General features: G+C 40.0%; 1 protein-coding gene across 5 annotated transcripts in view; it reads left to right on the top strand.

Moving 5' to 3' along the window:
- Positions 1-23730, top strand: part of RIMKLB (ribosomal modification protein rimK like family member B) — a 48570-nt gene extending 24840 nt beyond the window's left edge. For 2 of the 5 annotated variants that reach the window (XM_080575250.1, XM_080575251.1), the window contains exons 4-7: positions 14931-15161; positions 16957-17043; positions 20536-20739; positions 22230-23730. In XM_080575250.1, the coding sequence (XP_080431376.1) occupies positions 14931-15161; positions 16957-17043; positions 20536-20739; positions 22230-22693 (986 nt within the window). In that variant the 3' untranslated portion in view covers positions 22694-23730. Of the gene's footprint in view, positions 1-280; positions 306-354; positions 6446-14930; positions 15162-16956; positions 17044-20535; positions 20740-22229 lie in introns of those variants that run through there. The other 3 variants (XM_080575254.1, XM_080575252.1, XM_080575253.1) reach the window with 3 other exon arrangements.
- The last annotated feature ends 303 nt before the right edge of the window (positions 23731-24033 follow it).

Here is a 24033-nt window from a genome sequence, read left to right on the forward strand (position 1 = left end):
TTAGTGTTAAGATAGCCTGATCTCTTAAATGTGTTGACTGCAAAGGTTGAAACAAGCTGACAGTGGGGGATGTCCCTTCTGCTTGCTTTAACCTGCTGTCTCTGAGTTCAGTACTACCACTGCTTGATTTCACTTGTTTGACTGATCTGGTTAAAGGACTGTATATCTGTGTCTTTGTGAAGAATGTTTTCTTTTAAGGTAGTTACAGTCTATGTGGATTGTTTTAATTAGGGAACATGCTAAGATAATGTCTAATTAATTAACACCTTTTTGGTCCTAGGTGGAAGCTTCTGCATCCAGAACAGGTAAGAAATAATACTGTGGCATATATACTTGTATACTTGTATTTTCTTTACAGTGCTGGCATGGAACTCAAGTGCAGTTACTGCAGTATGGTTTTAACCCTGTAAAGCTGGGAAGAGGAAACAAGCCAAGTGAGCTTACAGAGGTGTGGGGAAAAATAGAATTCTTCCATCTCTAGCTTTGCTTTGTCTGTAGTTTTATATTAGTGTCTGTCAAAACTAGGCAATTTTGGGTTATATGTTTGGTCTACATTTTTTTTGGTGGGTGTGTGTAGGAAAATGTACTTATGAAGAGACCCCAAACTTGTATATCATATACCCGAGGACATTAAATACTTCTCTGCCACACCACTACCACCACCAAAAAAGGTGAGATATAGACTGTCCTTGGAGATAGGAGCTGATGTTATCTCTGCAAGCGGTAGAGTCAGTTTTAACACTTTTTTTTTCCTAAAAGATCACTATTGAATTACTCCCTTCAAGAGTAATTTGTCTCCAAAGCAAATGCCTCCAATTCATAAATTTAGTGTGGTTTTGTTTAGAAAGTCCTTAGACTGGAATGACAGGTCAAAACAGAAATCTAAGGGGACCTATCTGAGGGGACCTTTCCATTCCCCAAAATTCAGTGAAGTATGTCTAGGAACGCTTGAAAGGGACAGGTAGTTTAATATTATTTCTTATAAGCTCCTGACAGTGTATAAGTGCTTCCAGATATCTTTTTTTGAAATGGGATCCAGATATGAAAGATACATAGAATCATAGAATGGCCTGGGTTGAAAAGGACCTTAAAGATCATCTAGTTTCAAACCCCTGCTCTAGGCAGGATTGCCAACCACTAGAACAGGCTGCCCAGAGCCACATCCAGCCTGGCCTTGAATGCCTCCAGGGGTGGGGCATCCACAACCTCTCTGGGTAACCCGTTCCAGTGCCTCACCACCCTCTGAGTGAAAAACTTTCTCCTAATTTCTAACCTAAATCTCCCCTGTCTTGGTTTAAAACCATTCCCCCTTGTCCTATCACTACCAACAGATGTAAACAGGCATTCCCCCTGCTGTTTATACGCTCCCTTCAAGTACTGGAAGGCCGCAGTGAGGTCTCCCTGGAGCCTTCTCTTCTCCAAGTTAAACAAGCCCAGTTCCCTCAACCTTTCTGCATAGGAGAGGTGCTCCAGCCCTCTGATCATCTTAGTGGCCCTCCTCTGGACCCGTTCCAAGAGCTCCACATCCTTCTTGTGCTGGGGGCCCCAGACTTGCACCCAGTATTCCAGGTGGGGTCTCACAAGAGCAGAGTAGAGGGGGACAATCACCTCCCTCTCCCTGCTGGCCACCCCTTTTTTTAATGCAGCCCAGGACATAGCTGGCCTTCCGGGCTGCAAGCGTGCACTGCTGGCTCATGTCCAGCTTCTCGTCTATCAGGACCCCCAAGTCCTTCTCTGCAGGGCTGCTTGTTCTCGAGCTCTTCTTCTTCCAGTCTATATAAATACCTGAGATTGCTCCAGCCCAAGTGCAACATCTTGCACTTGGTCTTGTTGAACCTCATTAGGTTCTCATGGGCCCACTTCTCCAGCCTGTCCAGGTCCCTCTGGATGGCATCCCTTCCCTCTATTGTGTCAACTGCACCACTCAGCTTGGTGTCATCTGCAAACTTGCTGAGGGTGCACTCGATTCCATCGTCTATGTCTTTGATAAAGATGTTGGAGAGCACTGGACCCAAGACCAAACCCTGAGGGATGCCACTTGTGACCGGCCTCCACCCAGACGTAGAACCATTGACCACAACCCTTTGGCTGTGACCAGCCAACCAATTCTTTATCCACCTAACAGTCCATCGTTCAAATCCATACCTGTCCAATTTAGAGAGAAGAACTTGGCTTTGCTCAAGTCCAGGTAGATATCCATCGCCCTTCCTTTTTCCACCTATGCTGTCACTCCATCATAGAAGGCCACCAGATTGGTTAGGCAAGATCTGCCTTTGGTGCAGCAGTGCTGGCTGTCTCGGATCACCTCTTTATCTCGTGCATGCCTTAACATGTCTTCCAGGAGGATCTGCTCCATGATCTACCCAGGCACAGAGGTGAGGCTCACCGGCCTGTAGTTCCCTAGGTCTTCCTTTCTCCCTTTCTTGAAAATGGGAGTAATGTTTCCCTTTTTCCGGTCACCAGGGACTTCACCCGACAGCCATGATTTTTCAAATATGACGGAGAGCGGCTCGGCAACCACATCAGCCATCTCTCTCAGCACCCTGGGATGTATACCATCCGGCCCCATGGACTTACACACATCCGATTTCCTTAGGTGGTCCATTCTGAGTTGCTTCAGTCTTTCCTCTGGATTTCTTTCTGCTTTCGGAAAGACCTTCCTGATTACCTGTTTTCTGGGGGTGGGTTCTTAATTCTTTTCTTCATCTGCTATTTAAAATTAATGGAAGTTGGACATTCAAAACATGGGAGAGACTGAACATTAAAAGTGGAGTGAGTTTGCAGTAAGGTTAGTTACATATTTGTCTCTAGTCTTGTTCTATAACATTGAAGACTTGTATTTTAAGTTTGAAACATTTGATGCTTGTGACTGTGCATCTGGGGCTGAGGGGGAGCCCAGCACTATATTTCTAAGACTCTCAGTGTAGATGGGCTCTGGATAGATGATATAAAAGGACAGATATCTGCTATAAGGAGGTTTTCTGTCAGTTGAGAGAATGCTTTGTACTTTTAAAAAAATTAAGAACGTACTTGACCCAGGGATGTTCTGAGATCTCCTAGTGGAAAACATACAAAAATCGTACAAGAAGTCTCACCTACAGCTATGTAGAAAGTGAGAGTTCATGTCTGGTTTATGACATAATACTCCTGCTTCTGAGGTACAGTCTGTGCTGAGCAGTGGTTTTAGGCAACAGTTTCATCATACAACCTTGTTAAATTTGCAACTCCTGGCTTCCAAAAGGTGGAGGGAGCCCTTGTTTCCCTTGGTCCCTTTCTCATCTCTGTTCCCCGTTATGCCATCATTTCTCCCTTGTGCAGGCACTTACACTCATCTTCTAATCACAGGCCAATTAATCTCACTAAAAAAAAAACAAACACCCTACCACCTGTTTCCCCCCTCCCAGGTCAATTTTCTGTCAATACTGGTTTGTTGAGGTGGCCTGTAGTGCAACCAGGTGGCTACCAAAGCTCGCCCAAAGTGCAAGCAGGAGGGAGATGGGTATAGGATAAACTTCTTTTTATGACAGGGAAGCTGTTACTTCTACTCTCTTCAAGAAACCATGCGCTGCAGCTAATGTTCACAAAACTGTTAAGCTGCTGCTATGAGAAGAGGAAGAGCATGCTCCTCTTGTTAGATTTGTGTTTGCTTTTTCTCTTACCTTGGCTCTTGTAACTCCTGAGCAGCTGTAACTCACTAGTGTTTGTTTGGGTTAGGTCCCCGCTGCTTTTGTCATCTAAAGCAAGTCAGTTCAGCGTTAGTCACATATACCCACGTTCATAAGGGGAGAGAGAAAGAGGGGGAGAGAACAGTTCTTAATTCAGATCTCAAGTAACCATTCTGTAGGTTTTAATTCTTCACCAGTTACTGAGCTTTGGGAGCTTTAGATGGTCACACCTGTGTTTCCTAGATAGATTACTTTCCCTTTCTTTCTCTCCACTGCTTTTTTCTTAGACCTGCCTCATGCTTTGATATATTAACATGATTATGATACTTTATTTGGGAGTGCCAATCTGTGTCTTCAAAGTATTCATAGTTTGTTAAAACATTGGCTTTCTAAGATCATTACAATTGTGTACAAATTATTTATCATTCTCATTTTGTAGCGGCCCTGGTGACATTTTGAATTGGCTTTGGTGACATTTTGAAATAGTTTGGTTTTCAGTTCATGTTTAGTTTTTTTCTAGAAAGCGTATTATCAGTACAAGACATGAGAGGTGTATCAACACATTTCTGATTCACACAATGTTCAACTGTCAGAACATTACATTAATTTGACATTCAGATTCACTGCATGTTATCTGAATATCTTTCTAAACTAATTATCTTATCTAAGATCCCTAGTACAAAAGACAAAAGCTAATCTAAAGAAAGCAATACAGACTCCTCCATAAATAAACAAAATCTATAAGCATTAGGGCTGTATTCCTGAGTATTCCCACTGTTTTATGTTATTATTTCTGACTAGTCTTTTTTGGTCATATCCTGCTCTGTATGATACATATTCTCAGCAGACATAGAGAGAGCTGCCTACTTGTTTGTCACACTGGTTCTATACTTAGCTCAAACTTTTTTTTTATGGCTACATAATGAACAAAACTTAAGAATTCCTGTGGGGTAAAAAAATAATGAATTTCATTGCTGGTTTGATTATTAATTCACAATAATTGCCTCATCTGATTCACTCCATAGCCATGAGTGTTGCTGCTAGCACAAAAGAAGGAGAACTGTGAGGAGGGTGAGTGTGAGTACTAGGACCACTTCTTACAAATGACAGTGCAAACACAACTGTTACAACTTTGCAATTGTAGTGTTGAATGGAAAACAGAAGAAAGTATTTCATAACATAAATGCAGACCATTATTGAAAGGAATGGTTCTGTTTTTCCTGTAAATATTGTGTCCCTGTTGCTTCCCTTGCAGTTTAACGTTTCACGACTACTTAGTGAGTTGAGTTAGCTAGATGTTTAAATACAAAAATAGTCTCTAGCATTCTTTCCTCTTTTTCCCCTCATTTTCCCCCACCCTTCAAATCTGTATCTCTACAATTTGGAGATCAAGATGTCATGTGGAACCACATCATAGGCCCTACAGAAGTCCAGCAGAGTAGGGGAGAAGAACCCAAGAAGTTGATAAAGCAAATGGAAAACTGCCATGTTAGAATTTCTTTTAACTACCTTTCATAAAATGTCACTTTTTCCCATGTAGCCGTTTTGTATTTTGCATTTGTACTTCTCTACTAGTCAAGTAGTTTTCCTCCCTTTTACAGAAGGAACTAAAAGTTAAAACATATTAAAATATACTTAATGCTTTTGATTTTTTTTCTTACAACTTAACTTAGACTATCTTGTTTTAAATGAGATTCCTTCAAGAAAGCTAAAGTTACTTTAACCATGCTGCAAAAGCTAGGCAGTAGCAGTGGCCGATGAACCTTTTGTTATTAATCCAAATAATAGTATCTAAAGTCCTGGTCTACTCAGAAGTCATCTGAAATATTTTAAGAGTCAGAAAACTGTAAGATGACACTGCCCATGGAAGAAGTAGAGGAAAGCCGTCCCTATTCTTAACTACACATTGTTGTCTATGCACTGCCTTCTCTTTTTTGTGGGTTCAGGTCAATTGGTAGATGTGGAAATACTTTCACAGGCGACGGGCAGAAGCATTTGTGGATTTGGAACCAGCAGCTGCAACAGCAAAAGAGCAGGGCTTTCCTTCTGTGGCAGTGCTGATTTGTGCTGGTTTATAGTGTTTGTGCACAAGTGTGGTGATTTGTGAGATGTTAGAGCTGACTGCACTTTCAGTACTCAAAGGGCTGTCCGTCTTCCTCCTCACCTCTCCTGTCTGTGCAGTCCCACCCCTTGCTTTTGCAATACGGGATCTGATTATCTGAGATATTACCCCACTAATGTTTCAGGTTGCTGTTTGAGCACAAAAAGTCATGAACGGTTCTCTGCAAATTTAGCAAGCCAGCCCGACTCGCTGACAGGATCAGATGAGCACCAGAAATACTGAGCAAAGGAGAGTGGAAATGTATGGTCAGAATAGAGGGTATTGAGACTGCTTGTTTTTGTTTCAGTGATAAGTTTGTTGTCTCAGCTGTCTTGTACAGCCCCACCCTAAATTTAAAATTTCACACTTTCAGTTGCTCAAAGTAGTTGTGTTGCTTGTCATCTCACCATGCCTTGTTAATTATGTTGATAATAGCAACTATGAAGCTGTGTAAACTGAAAACTTTTTTTTCCTCCTGTAAAATGAGTTGCCTGTTGAGCACCATCACCAGGCCAAAGGAGAGGTGGTGGAAGCACATTGCTGGTAGTGTGGTAAAAGGCAACATTGTCCCCGTGTATGTCAGCGCTGGCTTACGTCAGTCAGATCATGAAACCCAAGTTTCTTTTTTTTCACGTGCAAAAACAACAACAAAAAAAAGCATTTGCAGTGCAGTTGCTAGGTAGGCATTTTTAAGGGCATATAGTGAGTGAGGGCTGGATATCTAAATCCTGTTTATGAGCCTGATCTTCTTTTTAATAAGGAGAATCACTTTCTTCGTTATGAGCTTTGAAGGGAAATCTGATGGAGAAAGAGAATCTAATGATAGTTTGTGAAGTGGCTATATTGCATGTGTGTATGTTCACACATTCATATACTTGTATAAGAATAGGGAAAGCTTTTTGCACTATTCAAGTTAAAACTCCCGTGCACTCACCGAGTCATTAACTTGAGCTGTGAGGGACTTGCCTAAAGTGTAATTAAAATAATTTAAAACTTTGATCAAAACTTATTTTTTAATTTCAATATATTCAAATTTATCTCACAATGAATTCTTTTTTTGAGTTTTTGTTATGGAAAATACTTAAATTCTTCTAACTTTGCCCAGGAACAAATTACAAACAGAATTTAACTTTACAAGGTATTTGATATAATGTATTTTCTAACACTGTTGTTTGTTTAACCATTGAATCTTTTGATTCCTCTTTTTTGCATTTTTTTTGTTTATAATTTTTTTTACAACACTCCCTTTAAAAATCCATCTTAACAGTTGTATCACTAAAGCATCCATATATGGGAATCTGGCTAAAATGCCATGTGTTTCTATCTTTACTTGTTCAAATGCCTTTTGAGTATTTTCTGGAAATCCATCTTTTTTGTTGTTGATGGAAAGTTTTTCTTAAATGTATGAATGTTTACGTAATATAACAACTATAGCTGAGGCTTTAACATGATTTTAGTATAGTTTCCATGTTTGTATTCCTACCATGAAATACATTTTCAGAGCAAGATGGTGGTCTAGAATGAATTTATGTTTATGATATACCTTTTTACAGTATATGTCTTTATATTTGGGTCCATTCACTTCATATTTATGCATGACTCCAAAGAAGTGCTTGTGGTTTGGGATTACAAGCGGTGTATTGTTACCAGAAATGTTCAGAAACACAGATCTAGCCATAACCAGTTTACTTAGTATTAATGAGGTATACATACAGGCATCTGGCCTGTTTCTCCCTTGTATTGAAAAGATTGCTGTATCCAGAATGGCCATAATCACTTTGAGTGTCATTCTCCTTCCCAAGTTTTTCAACATTTTCAATAGCACATGCATTTCTAAGAATGATTCTGCGTTTTCTTGGGAAGGTAAGAGATACTCTGAGTCAAGGAAGGGACATGAAATAGAACTGGTTCAATTTAGGTTCCTGGTTTCTTTCTGTTTGGAGCTGTAGTTGTGCTCTTAGCTGCTCTCTTCAGGTTAAGGACTAGTTGAAATAAAATTGCATTTGAAGTGCTGTACTTTACTAAGCATTACTCATTTTGTGGACATCTATCCTGCTTATAGTCATTTTACAAGATCGATATGTAAGGTTAGATCAACAGATTAAAGCAAGTTTTTGATGTATACAATGGCATTTTGTTAATGCTGTTGTTAATTATGCCTAAATACTGCCACTCTCTTGGCAGAATTTGCGTTCAAAGTATGCAGAGTTTTAAGAATTTTAGAGATATAGTTATGTGGTTTTTCTTTTGAGGTTGGTGAGTAAATATGTATTTTGTTATTGCCAGTAATCTACTGTTAGAGGTAAAGTTTGGGGTACTTCCTTTTTGAATTTTTATATAGCAATTAGGATGAAACACATTTAACTCTCTTCAACTAAACTGTAAGTAAATATTAAACATTTCAGAAATTTAACACATATTATGCAGTGTTTTGTGGCTGACAGATATTGGGAGGATGAACAAACCAGAAATAGCAATGCACTGTTTTGAGAACAAGAGTGAGTCAAGGCTTGTAGGACAATTCAATGATTCTTGTTACAACAACCGATTAACTGGGAAAAACAGGTAGCAGAAAGTGATGTCCTCATATTTTGGGGAACAGTTTGTATGCTGGAAGGCTAGCCTGTTTTTCCCAGCAGAGTAAGTTGAAATCATAATAGCCTGCATGCTGGAGGTCTGTTCATTTGGGAAACATTAGCAAATCTGTGAATGTCTGGATGAATAAATTGGTACAGTGAAGTTGAGAGAGCTGGAGACTTTCAGGTTAGCATACAGATCTCTGAGGATTTTTCCTCAGTGTAATTTTTTTGGAAGTTCTCAGTCCATGCTAGCTCCCATTGGGAATGTGATGGAGCTGGTGTATGTTTCATGTTTTTGAAAATGTAATTCAAACTTATTTTTTTGGAATGTTGCATGCACAATGACCATGTATTCCAGTTGTATGCTACTGCTGTTAAAAATGTATTCTGCATACTGGATCCGTCTGAATACTGAAACAGTTCTTTTCTGCTTTTTTTTGACTTATGGTTTTGATTATGGAAACCTGTTTACTGTATTTTTCTTTGTTTTGTTTTTACATACATATAAGTACAAGTAAATGTATTTTTTGCTGAGAAAGTTTTCTTCTTCCTTTCTCTTATGCTGTTGTCCTTTGGGTTTCTTCAGGCCATAGCTTCTGACATTTCCAGCTGCTTCAGTCTTTTTATCTGTGATAGTGTATCAGTTAATACTGATGATATAAATTGCATAAAAATAGAAGCTTGATACCAGTAATTTGATTTACTGGAAGTCTATCCAGTTTTCCTTGTGCTTGTGCATTGAATACTTTTATGCATTTAGCTTTGTATCATACCATTTTATTAAAGAATTTAACCAAGCTGTGGTCCCTACAGTCGTGGTGTACTTGAAGACCTGAATTTGAGTGCTGGGTACTTCATGGTCTTGGTGAGTCAGTTTGCCTTTTTTTTTTTTTTTTGACTGTTTTCCAAAACTATGATTTGGAATGAAAATACTTAAAATCAACTTATTGGATATTACTGTGATTTATATTTTGTTTAAAATGCTTAATGTTTGCTGTAATGAGAGGCATAAAACCTTTAATTATTTCTTATGTCTTTAGCAAATCTTTGAGGTTTTAGACCTATCTCCTGAAATCATATTCCTTCTGTGAACATATGCATTGTTTCAGCTGAAAATACAGCTGTTCATAACATGCAAGACGGATCTAAGATGTTGCTTCACATTAGCTATTAACCTGTTGATGAACTGATTCTTGTAGAATTTGGAAGGGATTTGTGTAGCGTGCAAAACTAAATTGAGCTTCAGAAATGACTAGTAATTTAAAATGCTGCTTGGGTGTGAGTTAAGATGTTCAGAAGCTGCACACTGTTACTTGAAATCTTGATCCTTTGTAGCCATTCATCAATGTGAAAGTGCTGCTTAGAGTTTCTAAAGCACAAGAAAGTAGGTTAACCTAAATGGATAGGTGAGCACTGATGCTTATGGATTATAATAGGCATGAGGCTGCAGTTCAGGAATTTATGTACTCTGTCTGTGGATGTGATTGACTTGCAGAAGTGTGTTTGACTTGCAAGCTTTACAGGATATCATTAATGGGTTTGTGCACTTAGCTTCTCCCAGTTGCGTAGCGAGATTCATTGTGAAACCTCTTCACTGAGGCTTAAGGTCAAGCATTTGGCCTTGTGTTTTGCTGTAGGGTGGGAACAAGCACATAGACAGCTTAGGAGTCTTAGCTGACAGGCAGCAACTTAAGTCACAATAACTCAGTGTTGTTTGCATGTCTATTTTGAGGCATTTCATTTGGAATATGTGCCACCTAAATGATAACTCTCTTAAAAATGAGGTTTTATAATTGAGAAATGTAACTGAATTGAATTTTCATGAAATACGTTGTTGTAGTGGGTTTACATGGCAGGGGCCATAGGGGTGGCTTCTGTGAGAAGAATCCAGAAGCTGCCACATGTTAGATAAGGACCCTGCTGCTGGCCAGAGCCAAGCCAATAAGCGATGTTGTTTGTGCTTCTGTGAGAGCATATGTAAGACAGGGAAAAAAAACTGCTGGGAACAGCAGCTGGGAGAGAGAGAGGAGTGAGAAAGTCCTGCACCAAGGTCAGTGAAGAAGGAGGGAGAGAGGTGCTCCAGGCACTGGAGCAGAAGTCCCCTGCGGCCTGTGGTGAGGACCATGGTGAAGCAGGCTGTCCCCCTGCAGCCCATGGAGTACCACGGTGGAGCAGGGTTCCACGCTGCAGCCTGTGGAGGAGACCACGGTGGAGCAGGTGGACCTGCAGCGACGGAGGCTGCGGCCTGTGGAAGACCCCTGCCGGAGCAGATTCTGAGCCAGACCTGTAGCCCATGGAGAGGAGACCACGCAGGAGCAGGTGACCTGGCAGGAGCTGCTGCCCGTGGGGGATCCAGGTTGGAGCAGTTTGCTCCTGAGGGATGGACCCCGTGGTACAGACCCATATCTGGAGCAGTTCTTGAAGAGCTGCTGCCTGTGGGCAGCCCACGCCGGATCAGTTCAGCAAGGACTGCATCCCGTGGGAGGGACCCCACCTGGAGCAGGGGACGAGAGTGACCGAGAAGGAGCGGCGGAGATGAAGTGCCATAGACTGACCGCAACCCCCATTGCCCCGTTCCCCTGCGCCGCTCGGGGGGAGGAGGTGGAAGAGGGCGGATGGGGGGAAGGCGTTTTTGGTTTGTTTCCTCTGTTTCTCACTTCTCTAGCTTGCTAACAATAGGCAATAAATCTTACTATCTCCCTACTTTGAGTCTGTTTTGCCTATCACAATAATTGTTGAGCTATCTCGCCGTCCTTACCTCAACCCTTGAGCCCTTTGTGTCGTATTTTCTCCCCCTTTCCCTTTGAGGAGGGGGAGTGAGAGAGCAGCCGTGGTGGAACTCGGCTGCCTACCTGAGTAAAACCACCACAGTTGTCATAGACAGGAAGACATACGCTACTAAAAAAATCTGCATGTGTGAATGAGGACTGAGAAATTCCAGAGTTGATTTTTATTTTTTAAAATATGGGCTTCCACCCTAAAATTCTACTAAATCACCCTGTAGAGAGGAAACTGTTGTCCTCTAGATAAGTGCTATGCAAATAGGCTGCACCGTATTAGATGTTATTGTCTCAAGGACTTTCTTAGGCTGTAGATACATGTCTCCCGATTTCACTGGTAGCAGCAGCAGAAGTTTCTGCCTCTTTCATCTTCGCTGGAGAATAATGTTGCATCTGTTTTCTGTGGGCTTCAGAGATTCATGTGGTGGCTTCTAATCTGGATCACAGTAAAACTCTTCAGTAGAGACCAGGTGCTTTATACTTTAAGCTCACCTGCTACTCTTTTAGAATGACAAGCAGCAGGACCAGTTGGGCCAGCTGATGAGGAATCATGTACTTACCTGCTCAGTTATCATGAGTTGCTTTGAGCTGTATTTGAGAGAAACTTGAAGCTTTTTGGCTTTATCTGAAGGACATAGTGTAACCTGGTTAAGTTCATTCGCAGGTGATTACAATTCTTATTGCAAAAACTCCTTTTGCACTTTGATCTGAATACTGTGATATCTGCAGTATAATGTTAAGGGTCTGTCATATGTAGTTTTCGAGACATTTCACAGAAGTAAACTAAGGAAAACTGGTAGTGAGTGGAAGAAAAGGTCTTGTTCAAGTGCAGATTTTACATTTGTTGTTATAGTATGATATTCCAGCTCAGGAGTCCTCTATCTCATAGGGCCAAAGAATACCCAAATGTTTTATGATAACTTGAGAAATTGTCTTCCAAGCAGTGTGAAATGGATGTTGGTAAAGTTAAAGATATTGGAGAATCAGTAAAATCTCTCTTTCCTTGCTGTCATTATTGGTACTTCAAAGGACTCTACAGCTGTCTGTGTTTTCTATGTCTGCAATGTCATGGGCATCCATTGAGAAAGCCAATGAATGGACCAGGCTGTTATTTGTTTAGGTACTTGCACATGGTCTGAACATCTGCCTTCTGCTTGTTTGTGAATTTGGTTCATTGTCTGCAGGCGACCATGAATGTAACTCACTACTACTCTTCTGGGGCTGGAATGGTGCTATTACTACAAAGGAAAGAGAGCTCATCTCCATTTTCAAAAAAAAAAAAAAAAAGATTAATCCCACTATAGCCTATCTTTTTAAAAAAAAAACAAAAAACAAAAATACTTTCTCCATATTTGTATACAAGAATTGGTTCTTTGGAAAAGAAGTTAATTGTATGGATTGATATTTTCTGTGTTTCAAGTTTCAGTGTATCATAGTGAATAAATATTATTTGATCAGCCACTCAGCAATAATGACCATTAACTGCTGGATCTCGGATGGAATGCTGAATACAAGCTTGTTTTTCAAAATGGCAGAATCTGGCTCCTTTTTACTGTAATAAAGCTGCTTCTGTTTGCAGCACTGTGTTGCTGGGAGACTGCAGCTAATTTTTGTGGCGCATGTCAGTAGTGGTGACTCAAATTATACATTTCATTGAGTAGCTCTTCTCTTTGTTTGTAAACTGTCTTCTATTAGGGGAGAGAAAAAAAATGCTCTGGAGAAATGAGAAAATGTTTGAATTGGGAACAAAAGCTCAGATTATTCTGTTGATAACATGACTGTACTCCAATACATTGTACATCCAATGTCACTCCAGGGGGAGTGGTGACCTGACTGAATTCGAACCAGTCTGATAGTCAAGTTTAATCCAGGTATTCAGGACAATATCCTATCTGAGGCATATGCATCACTTCTGTTTGATTTTTCAGACTCAGTTGTGCAGAATTTCAGCACGTGGTATGGCTGTAAAGAAGAATAACAAAATAGACTCTGAGATGATAGGAATTAGAAAACTGTAGTTTTGGTTCACGGCAGAGATGTACAGTGGCAATCTTTGAGGTCTATAGAAAATACAGTCCTTTCTAAAATGGGTTGTTACACAGCTTGCACGTGGATCAGGATATGCATGCAATTGCAATGGCAAAAAGGGGGTGTAGTTGGATGTAAACCTAAATGTATTTTCTACATGTGTAAAATGGAATCTGAATGACAAGTTAAAATCTTTTGCTTGCCAAATCAGTACTCTTTTTCTGACTAAAGGAGATCGTAGTCTATTTACTGATGTTCACATTCTGCTCAGACTTTTATCAGTCTTTTGTTTTTATTCTTGCTTGAGATGCTTCTGTAAAATGGTTGTGTGTGCATCTGAAGCCTGCTTGTTTAAACACGCAAGTCATGTCAGCTGCAATGCGGCAGTGCTTGGTGCTAATGAGGTGAGCAGCCAGAGCACCCGTCTGCTTATGTTCTCTCATCTCTGTACAATTATGGCAATGGGTACTGAAAAAAAAGGATTTGTATTGCTTATGGGTTTGTTTTGGCCTTTCCAGAGTATGGTTCTATGCTCTCCTGAGGGCTGGACAGCATATTTCTACTTCTATTTGGGGAGTTAGGTGGTTACTTCATTATATTTAATGCAAGCTCTAAAATACAACCTGGCTGGGAGAAGAAAACAAAATAGGAAGTACAGAGAGGAATTCTCACCCCCAACACACACGTTAATTCAAATGCACCTTTAAATGAAAATTAAATGAAAATATATTGCCTGACAATATGTGCGTCTACAGATTGAGTAGATGCAAGTTTGTATTTGTAAAGTAATATCTTTAGAATAGAACTAAACAGGTAATTAATGTGGGCTAGATCTGAAGGAGCAGGCCTTTCGTGGGCACAGAAATGCAGATGAACTGTGATTTCTCAGATCACTTTTTAACCCTTAAGCTGCTGACAGCAGTGTCAACTGTGTATTTTACATTGTAGTCGGACGGTTTTAGTTTGAACATAAGGCGAATAAAGTGAATATTGAATACGTCTTGTCTGTTCTCATTTTCAGCTGCCAGACTGTCTTCATCAAGCTCGATGCCTTCCCAACTAATCCTATCATATTTCCATTCCTGCAACTTTTCTTTACATGTTTCTTTTTCAGAGACAATTTCTGTAAAGCTATAGATCATGACTAAGGGATACGTTGGTCTTGGTGACAAAGCTGGCTTTCCTTCTGATTCCTGTCTTAATGCCACAGGGTGCTGCCCTGTTAGCTGATAAAATTATTTCTGAGTATTATTATATATCAGATTGTTGATATGGGTCATGTTAAAAATACTGCTATTTTTAAAGGGTCGTATCTAGCCTCAGTTACTTTGGCAATTGTTGTGCAACATGATGCCAAAATCAGAGGGATCGATACAACTGGGACTGGGAAAGGTATGAACTGTGTCATGTAGGCAAGAAATGTCTGTGAGAGGCAGAGACTTCCTGAGCTATTGTTACTGCCCATGTCAATGTACTGTGCAGCTAACATGCATAGAAAGGATGACACGTCAACCTAGAAAGTCTTTAATCTTGGGAAGAAGCCCAAGATTATGTGCCCTCATACAATGTTCTTTGCCTAGCCCTAGTTTTAAGTAGGCTAAAAGTAACATATATGAAACAGTACAACTGACAAGATGTGTTTTAGGAAGAGTTGTGTTGTTCTAATGCTCACCATTGAAATCTGATGTAATTAGATACAGGGCAGTATTTCTTTGCGTGTTTACATCTTCGTGAAAACCTTGTAGTTGATTGGAATGTTCTTATTTTCCTTCTTTAGGTCTCCGGGTGAATGGTGAGCTTATTACTGCTTACCCACAGGTGGTGGTTGTGCGTGTACCAACACCTTGGGTCCAAAGTGACAGTGATATCACAGTCCTTCGCCACCTAGAGAAGATGGGTTGTCGATTGATGAATCGTCCCCAAGCCATCCTCAACTGTGTCAATAAGTTCTGGACGTTTCAAGAACTTGCTGGTCATGGTGTACCCCTGCCAGACACCTTTTCGTATGGTAAGGCTTTGGGATCAAAAGGATAACATAGCTGCCTACAATAATCTGTGCAAGTAGTGTGAGGCTAGTTTCACAGATAAGTGTTCAGTAACCAGAAGAAGAAAAAAAGTTATGAAACTCAAGCTTCTGGTTTTGGCTATGTTGGTTTGCTTGATGCTTTATGAAGAATAGTTTAATTATACCTCAACTTAAGCATCTAACTTTGGTTGTTACTCCTGAAACATTTTGAACTCTTTTCCAGTTGCCCAAAACAAGAGACAGGAACTCAAGAAACTAAATGTCACAAGATATTGTCAGAATCTACACTTCAGTAACATCTGAAAATAGATTAAACTTCTATATGACTAAAAATATCTGCAAATATATTAGTTATTATAAAAGGACAGAAATAGCACAGGCTCTTGTGTTCAACTATTAACAGTTCTTTGGTGTTTGCTTTCCCTCCAGAATTTCCTCCATCAGTTAATTACTGATATTCCTTGTTCCTGCCTCTGGAATGTATGGCTCCTGACAGAGTGCTAAATTAGAAGAACCATTTGACTGAGCTACCCTGATACTTTTTCTGATTTTACTTATAATATGTTAAAGAATGGAAGATGCCTCTTAGCTTTACTTTCCTTCTTGGGAAACACTAGTGCTTTCCTTTCCTTTGTGCACTTACACTGACAGGCTTCTGTAATGGGAACTTGACAAAAACATCAGTCAAATATTTCCATCAATTAGTATGAAAATGCATTTGAGAACATCCTTCCTTTGTAGAGGCAGTTGCTCTAGACCTTTGAGAGTGGAATGAGTTTTTAATTTTTGTTGGGAAAGGGAAACCACAAATTATGGGGTAGTTGGAGAACATCTCTGTTTCTTTGTAACTCCATGACATTTCTTTTAATGCCTCTCTCTAGAATTTGACAGAAGCATCGCCTTCCTTTTTTACACAAGTATCAAGTTGTCAGTAAGATCTGGCTTTGCCAGCAGTATGTGCTGAACTGCATGTTATTCCGTGACATGCATTAAAACCCATGTTAGGATAGTGATGGTTACTTCTGGCTTTCTGACCAATGTCTTGGCTTGACTTCTGCATTTTACTGCACATGCCTTTAGAGGAGTCTCATCCCTTTGTCTGCTGACTTTCATCTTGTTTCTTGTACTATGGTCAGCCTTCTGTGAATCAAACAAATAAAATTAAAGCATCAACCATTGTCAATGGTCATTAAAAGCTGCCCCCTACGATTCTTAGAGATGCAATAAAAGAAGAAGGTTTAAGTAGTACTTCAAGAAATAGGGAGAATGAGATGAAGGACACTTAAGCCTTGGTAAAGGGGGAGGTAGAGTTCCAAGATTTGGGTTGTTGCTGCTCTCTGGATTATGCCTTGTCTTTGTATTTCATGCTGTTTTCCTTGTTAGTAGTTTGGATGGAACTGTTCCTGGTGTTATGTCCATTGCATTTTCCTGCAAGACATTTGAAAAAATAGGAGCTTTTAAGGTAATAGGGCTAAACTGGAACAAGATGGTAGAATTGGGGCATTCAGATTCGGAACACTGGGTTGAGCCTTTTGGGGTTGCGATCAATAGCCCTTTGTCAATTTGTTTCTTTCATTCCAAAGGACATAGGAATAAGTATTGCACAAGTTACAAACACCACAAAGTCTGACAGTACTCCGTGACCAAGTTCTTCTTAATTGTTAGTTTTTTCTGCATTATCTAAGTTAGAAGGGTGGGAGGAATGCATGGCAATTACATCCCCAATTTGGCCACATCAGGCTGGTGGCACATAATATTGTTGGTTTTCTTTTGCCAGGTGGTCATGAGAATTTTGCCAAAATGATTGATGAGGCGGAAGTGCTGGAGTTCCCTATGGTGGTGAAGAACACGCGGGGTCACCGAGGTGGGTGTGAGGTCAGAGGTGAGGGCAAGGAATATTGTTAGCAGCACTCTTTAAGATTTTGTCTTGTCAAGGGGTAATAGTTAAGAAGGTCTTCTGTTAGGTGTTGAACTTTTTTTGTAGTACTTCTAAGTTCTCCTAGCCTCAAACTTCTCAATATTGAGAGGGCTGCACACTGGAAAGCAGTTTTAGTAGAACATAGTCTTGGAATAGCAGGGGGGATAGGTGTTCAAAATAATGGTGCATTGGTGACTTTTGAGAGGAAAGCTTTGAACTGGGTTAATGGAAGGTCTGGCTTTAGGGATGCAGAGGGAAGCCTACATGGATTTTAGGGATTTTTCTAAATAGGCGTAAGAAATGAAGTCTTAGTTCATTGAATCTTAATTTGACTTTTCTTTCTAATTGACTTTGTTGGTAATTAGGATTCTGGTTTAAATACAATCTCATATACTGTTTGCCAAATGGGATTGATTCCTCCCCTCCCCCGAAAAAACTCTGACTGCTAGTGATAGTGCAGCAGGTTCAGATGAAATTTTTCTGTTATTTTTTTTTATTATTTTATTTTAGGTGTTGAAATAGAAAGTGTTGAACTACATTGATTTAGTTTAATGGTAGCTAGTGATCTACTAAAGGAAACCAAGTTCAGAATTATTTACACAGGAGGTCACTGGTTTTAAAACCAATTTAATAAATACTAGCAGTAAAAAGAGTCTGAAACTGATGTTTCACCACATAAGCCAGGAGTTACCATAAACAAACTGAAACATTTAAAAAAAGCCACCTCTTCCTTCTTATTGTCCCTGTCTTTGTTCCCACATTGTGCTGCTCTGGTGCATCTCTTCTGCTGACATGAGTATTTCTGTAACCGGATAGTAAATGGATTCAGGAACAGATCTTAGCTAAATCTAGACTGGTTATGTTTACTTGGATTAATTCCTTGCTTGAATTATCATTTACTTTCACAATTTCCTGTATTGATGTAATGGAAGAGTGAGAGCAAAAGGCTGGGGCAGAGGAAGATTTTGGCAGTCATACCTGTTTATGTGGTCTTAAAGTGCTTGCAGAGCTATGAGGCAAAGTTGGGGCTTGTCTTCGTAGTAAGCTCAGTTTGACAAACGTAGATTTACTGAAACACTGGACTTGACTTGACATTACCGGTTGTTAAGATCTAGAAGTAATTATAGAGTTTGCAGCTATTGACTTGCTTTTCCATTTTTAGCCAGAATTCATGTCCTGGGCTGCATTAGGCAAAGTATTGCCAGCAGATTGAGGGAGGTGTCTCTTCCCCTCTACTCAGCCCTGGTCAAGCCACAACTGGAGTGATGGTTCCAGTACTGGGCTACCCAATTCAAGAGCAACATGGAGCTACTGGAGAGTCCAGTGAAGGGCCACAGAGATGATTAAGAGACTGGAATATCTCCCGTGAGGGAACACTGGGAGAGCTGGGACTGTTCAGCCTAGAGAAAAGGCTCAGGGGAATCATATTGGTGTGATTAAATACCTGAAGGGAGTGTGCAAAGAAGATGGAGCCAAGCTCTTTTTAATGGAACCCAGTGCCAGGACAAGAGGCAATGGGAGGAAATGGAAACACAGGAAGTTCCCTCTAAACATCAGAAAACACTTTACTGTGAGGGTGACTGAGAGCACTGGCACAGGTTGCCCAGAGAGGTGGTGGAGTCTTCCTCCTTGGAAATACTCAAAAGTGGTGTGGGCACTGTGCTGCACATCCTGCTCTAGGTGCACCTGCTTGAGTAAGGGATTGGACTGGATGACCTCCAGAGGTTCTTAAAACATCCATTGATTCTGTGCTTCTGTTTACAAGTTTTTCTTTAAAGCACTTTAAATTCCATGAGTTTTAGTGCAAATTTATCAGAGTGCATGCCCTTTCACATTAAGAGAGTTGGGGAAACCTTTTCAAATTAATTAAAGAGCAGCCATTTGCAAATGGTATTTAGAAAATGAGGCAAGCATGGTTATAGATGCTGATGAATAAAAGTCATGTTCTTCTAAGCCCATTTTCTGCACAGTTAATGCTGCTGCTGCAAATGTGCCAATATTATTTTTGCAAAGATGTCATGGTGCAGCATAATTACCAAGAATTAAGTAGTTCCCCTCCAAGGAGTCATTCTTTCTGTCCAGTTTTAGGAGTACAGTAGAATTATTAAGTGCCTGTAGGAGACTTAGAGTTGGGTATGGGAGAAATCACATGGAGGAATTTGCTTTTTTGGTCATGATTTTAAGTCTACATTCTGCTGCTGTTTGTTATGAGAGATTCTATGTTCCTCAAGCAACATTTTTTGTTAGACAGACCTTAAACCCTGAGGAAGCAGAGGCTGTCCCAGGTGGGCTTTGGAGCACTTGCTGGAATGGAATTCTTAGCACGTTATTTCTCCTATTCTGCTGCTGCATTTCTGTTCCTTTAATTAAGATAGGCAGTTCATCAATTGTTTTTTGAATTCTGTTAACATTTCAGCATTGTTAACATTGCAGCATAAATGAGTGACAATTCTGCCACAAAAAATCAGTGCAGCCTTATTGCAAAATGTAAATCTAATACAACATAAATGAGTCTAAACAAAGTGGGAGAGAAGTGGCTGAAGATGGAAAGAGATACCTTCCTGTGAGACTAAAAAGAGATGGAAATGGTAGAATCTTTCAGGAATGCTTTTCGTTAGTATTAGTAAAATTGGAAGAGAAGAGAGAAGTCTTTGATGTGCTTTAGAAATGAAGGGGAATGAAATGACAAAAATCCTTAAGATATTTACTTGCAAAACAGCCAGTGATTTTAAATTCTAAACAGTTTCTTCAAAACTGCAGTACATACCATTTACTTTTATGTTTTGTGGAATATTTTGCTAAATTTATCTCATATACTTTGGAGTCTAGTGTTTTGTTCTGAACTTACTCTACTGCAAAGCCTCATTCTGGAGTTGTGAGTTCTTAGAAGTACTGGGAAGAGCAGCTGTCAGCATCTTCCCAATAGTTAAATAGCTTTGCAGTGGCATACTAATGATGTAAGAGTTCCTAGCAGCCTGTTCTTTAACAGTTTCATGCAAATGGTTTCTGTGCATCAAACTTGTAGTCTGTGGATCTAGTCTTTTTAGATGAATAGCTCCATGCTATTAGTTATTTACTGCTCTTTTCGTGTTGTTTTCTTTTTTTTATGTCTTTCATCTCTCATTAGGGACTTGTACCAGAACGGTTTGAAATTACAAAACTGCCTCCTTTATCTAAAGCAATGGTGTTTTTTTTTTTTTAATTTTAATACTGTTCTCATGGCTCCTCAACTCTTTCAGTCCTTGAACACTTAGAAGCACTGAAGCAGTGGAACACTGATGTCCACAGAAGAATTTGTAAATGGATATAAACTACAGATGGGGCACATGAGACTGACCAGCATACTGGTCAGAGGTTTAACTTTTCTATGTTGAATCATTGATGCAGCTCAAATTAGTAGTTTCTTCTAATCCTACAATGTTCTTTTTCTTCATACAGGCAAAGCTGTATTCCTGGCACGAGACAAGCACCATTTGGCAGACCTGAGCCATTTGATCCGTCATGATGCCCCTTACTTATTTCAAAAATATGTTAAAGAGTCCCATGGCAAGGATGTACGTGTCATCGTAGTAGGAGGCCGTGTGGTGGGCACCATGCTCCGTTGCTCAACAGATGGGAGAATGCAGAGTAACTGCTCACTTGGTAGGAAAAGCTTTATTCATAGTTTTGATCAAAATACTTTAATCCAGTGGAAAAATGACAAACCCAACTGAAAGAAGCTGCAGGTTTTATTTTCTATTAATTGTGTTTACTGTTGGATGTTTACAGAGAAAACATGAGAGTGAGGAGTACGTGAGATGTGCATTGCACAAACCCATAATCAGAGACTATTTCTGCCTGAAGTTTTAGGTGGATGGGACAGAAGAAAGGGAATGTAGAGTTCTAGGAACACAAACAGAGCAAATGATGTGATAGTGGCAACATCATGCTAATGCCATATTATCATTCATTACATCCTTTTAAGAGGAACGGAAAAAGAAGGAAGATGGAAAAAGAGAGCAAGGGTGGTAGAGGAGACATCCAGTTGGCAAGAGGGTAGAGTGTTAAGAGAGAAAACTGTTGAAGGCAATCAACAGTTGGACTACATATGCAGCTGCTGTGCTGCCTTAAGTGTCAGTCTCCTCCATGCAACGTTTTTTTTTGCTTAAAAAACATGTCTGTGAGGAAGAGGAAATTTAGTGCTAGTATCCTTAGAACTGAGTTTCTGCGTCACTTTGTATGTAGGATAGTAGAGGATTCTTAGGGTGGAAGAAGGAAGTAGGATAGAGGTTGCCTGGCTGGTTATTTATCTGAAATTACTGAAACTGAAATTGACCTGAGCAGGATTGGATAAAATGTGTTTAGATGCAATACAGTTTTACTAAGTCAAAATGCCTGAAAGATTTTAGTTACTGCTTTCTTGATGCTTAGGAAATGTAACCTGGAAGATTTTTCTGCTAAATGTTTTTATTTTTCTTTTATATTTTTAAATTTAAGAGTTATGACAGATTAAGGATTAAGTCTGTTTCATTTAATACTTAGATTATGGACTGTGTACTGGACCAGCTGAGGTGCAGACAAATTTTCCAGAATTCTTTCTTTAGAGACAGTAACATATGAAGCAAGCTGAGAGGGACACAAGTAAATGATAATATCTTTACCCTCTTCCCCGTCAATTATGTCTGTCAGACCTGTAGTCTTATCTGGAATATTTGTTTTAATTTTGTTGGAAGATTTCTTCTTATAAACATGTATAGCAAACCTCTACTGTAAAGGAAGAAACAAGGGCATGCATAGAAAGCCTCTGCCTTAGAAGAAGAAACAAAGGTGATTTGTTTTGTCATCCTTTTAGTATCCTAAGATTGTAAAAATGTTATTTTTTTTGACTAAAAAGTCAGTAGTTACCATTTTTAAAAACAAACCATAATCTTGAACTGCCTTTGGCAGGACAGAATCTTTCAAAACCCTGCTGTGACTTCAAGTTCATTAGTAGTCACTGTGGAAAGGAAGTCACTTTGTGAATCATCATCAACACTATGCTTGCAGGATTGTTTTGGAGCTTCACAACCAAAGTGCACCAGCCAGTCAAGAATCATGTTGGTCACCTGTGACCAGATTAGAGACAGCAAGTTTTTTTTCCCCACTTCTTGCAGGTGGTGTAGGGATGATGTGCTCACTGAGTGAACAAGGCAAGCAACTGGCAGTCCAAGTATCAAACATCCTGGGGATGGACGTGTGTGGCATTGACCTGCTGATGAAGGACGACGGTTCATTCTACGTCTGCGAGGCCAATGCAAATGTAGGTTTCATTGCCTTTGACAAGGCTTGTAATCTAGATGTAGCTGGTATCATAGCGGACTATGCCGCTTCTCTTTTAACCCCCGGTCGCTTGACGCGGCGCATGTCCTTGCTCTCTGTGGTGTCCACGGCAAGCGAGACTAGCGAGCCAGAGCTGGGCCCTCCAGCTAGTGCCGCTGTCGACAATATGAGTGCTAGCTCCAGCTCTGTCGACAGCGACCCTGAGACCACGGAGAGAGAGTTGCTCACCAAGCTCCCGGGGGCTCTATTCAACATGAACCAGCTAATAGCCAATGAGATCAAACTTCTTGTGGAGTGATGCCACGTGTAAATAGATGACCAACAGAACTCTCTCTTGTAAAAATTTCCTTTAAACCAACTTGCAATGCTGTTTATCAGAGAAGCTCAGAGAAATGAGGAAAGGGGAGTCAATCAAGAGAGCAAGATTAAAAGACATGCGTTCTGTGACTGCTGCCCCTGTGTTTTTGCAGAACATAATATTGTGTTCATTCTTCAGCATCAGTTTTCTAATGAAGATGCTCTTCTAATGAAGATGCTCAATTCACAACCTAAATGGAAGTTTTATTTGGATGCTGCTTTGGTCCCCAGACATATTGCAGTGCGCATGTGTTCACAGGAAAGCATTGAAGCATGATTCACTGGAAGATTTTCAGAAAGCTCTGGCAGCTCTCTAGAAACTTCCGGGAATTAATGCAGCAGTTAAGTCTCTTCTACCTCTGTAAGGCTTGATCCTGTAAATTGCTCAGTGCCTTTAGTTCTCAGTGAGAGCTGAAGGTGTTAAATGCCAGGTATTTCAATGTTCCTGGACACCTACTGTTCCCTCTCTTGTAAGTGGGAGCCGTAGGTTCAGCATACTTTTAAAGTCATCCCTTTCTGACCTTGCAGGATATGGCCCTTCAAATGATGAGGCAGAGAGAAGTGTCGTTTGACTTAATGTGAGCTTTCTGTACAAGTCTCTAATTTGTGCCGTCTTGGTATTAATTGGCAGCTTTGTGTCCATATTTCTTTATAAAGCTTTTGAAGGAGGATTTCTAGAACTTGTGTTTTTCTCATTTCAACTCCAGATTTTGGAAGGTATGCAGGGGAATTTCTCATTATATTTGTGGCAGAAGTGTCACGTTTTAACTATTTTTGCATGATTGGAGGAGATAAACAGCACTGTAATGTTTGGTATACAAAATAATGTTTAATCCAATGTGAAAAAGAATTACACTAGTTTAAAACAAACGTGCATTGACTTGTATTTGTTAGTGTTTTAGTCTTTTTGAGAGAGATCTGCAATGTTAATGTTCTTTTTTTTTTTAATACATGCTAGTCCAACACTCCCCTTCTCTATGCCTGCATCTTTACAGTGGCCAAAGTGAAAACACTGCAGAATATTTGCTAAGAAAACACTGAGTTAAAGCCTGTACAGTTTTTTTTTGGGGGGGAGGGTGATATTTTCTGTTCTTCGGGGGAGAAATGTGGTAAGTGTGGAGGAGTGAAAAGTTGGTTAAAAGTGATTAGAATTCTAGAGGTACTTTAGAATAAAGCTGCAGTTCATACAATACTTGCAAGGTTTACTTTTTCCCCGTTGAAAATACTTAAAAGCTGATGTCAGAAATCCAAAGAGCATAACTGGGGAGAAATACTAAATTC

This window comes from Anser brachyrhynchus (genome assembly GCF_964034855.1).
Source record: "Anser brachyrhynchus genome assembly, chromosome: 1".
Classification (NCBI taxonomy): Eukaryota; Metazoa; Chordata; class Aves; order Anseriformes; family Anatidae; genus Anser; species Anser brachyrhynchus.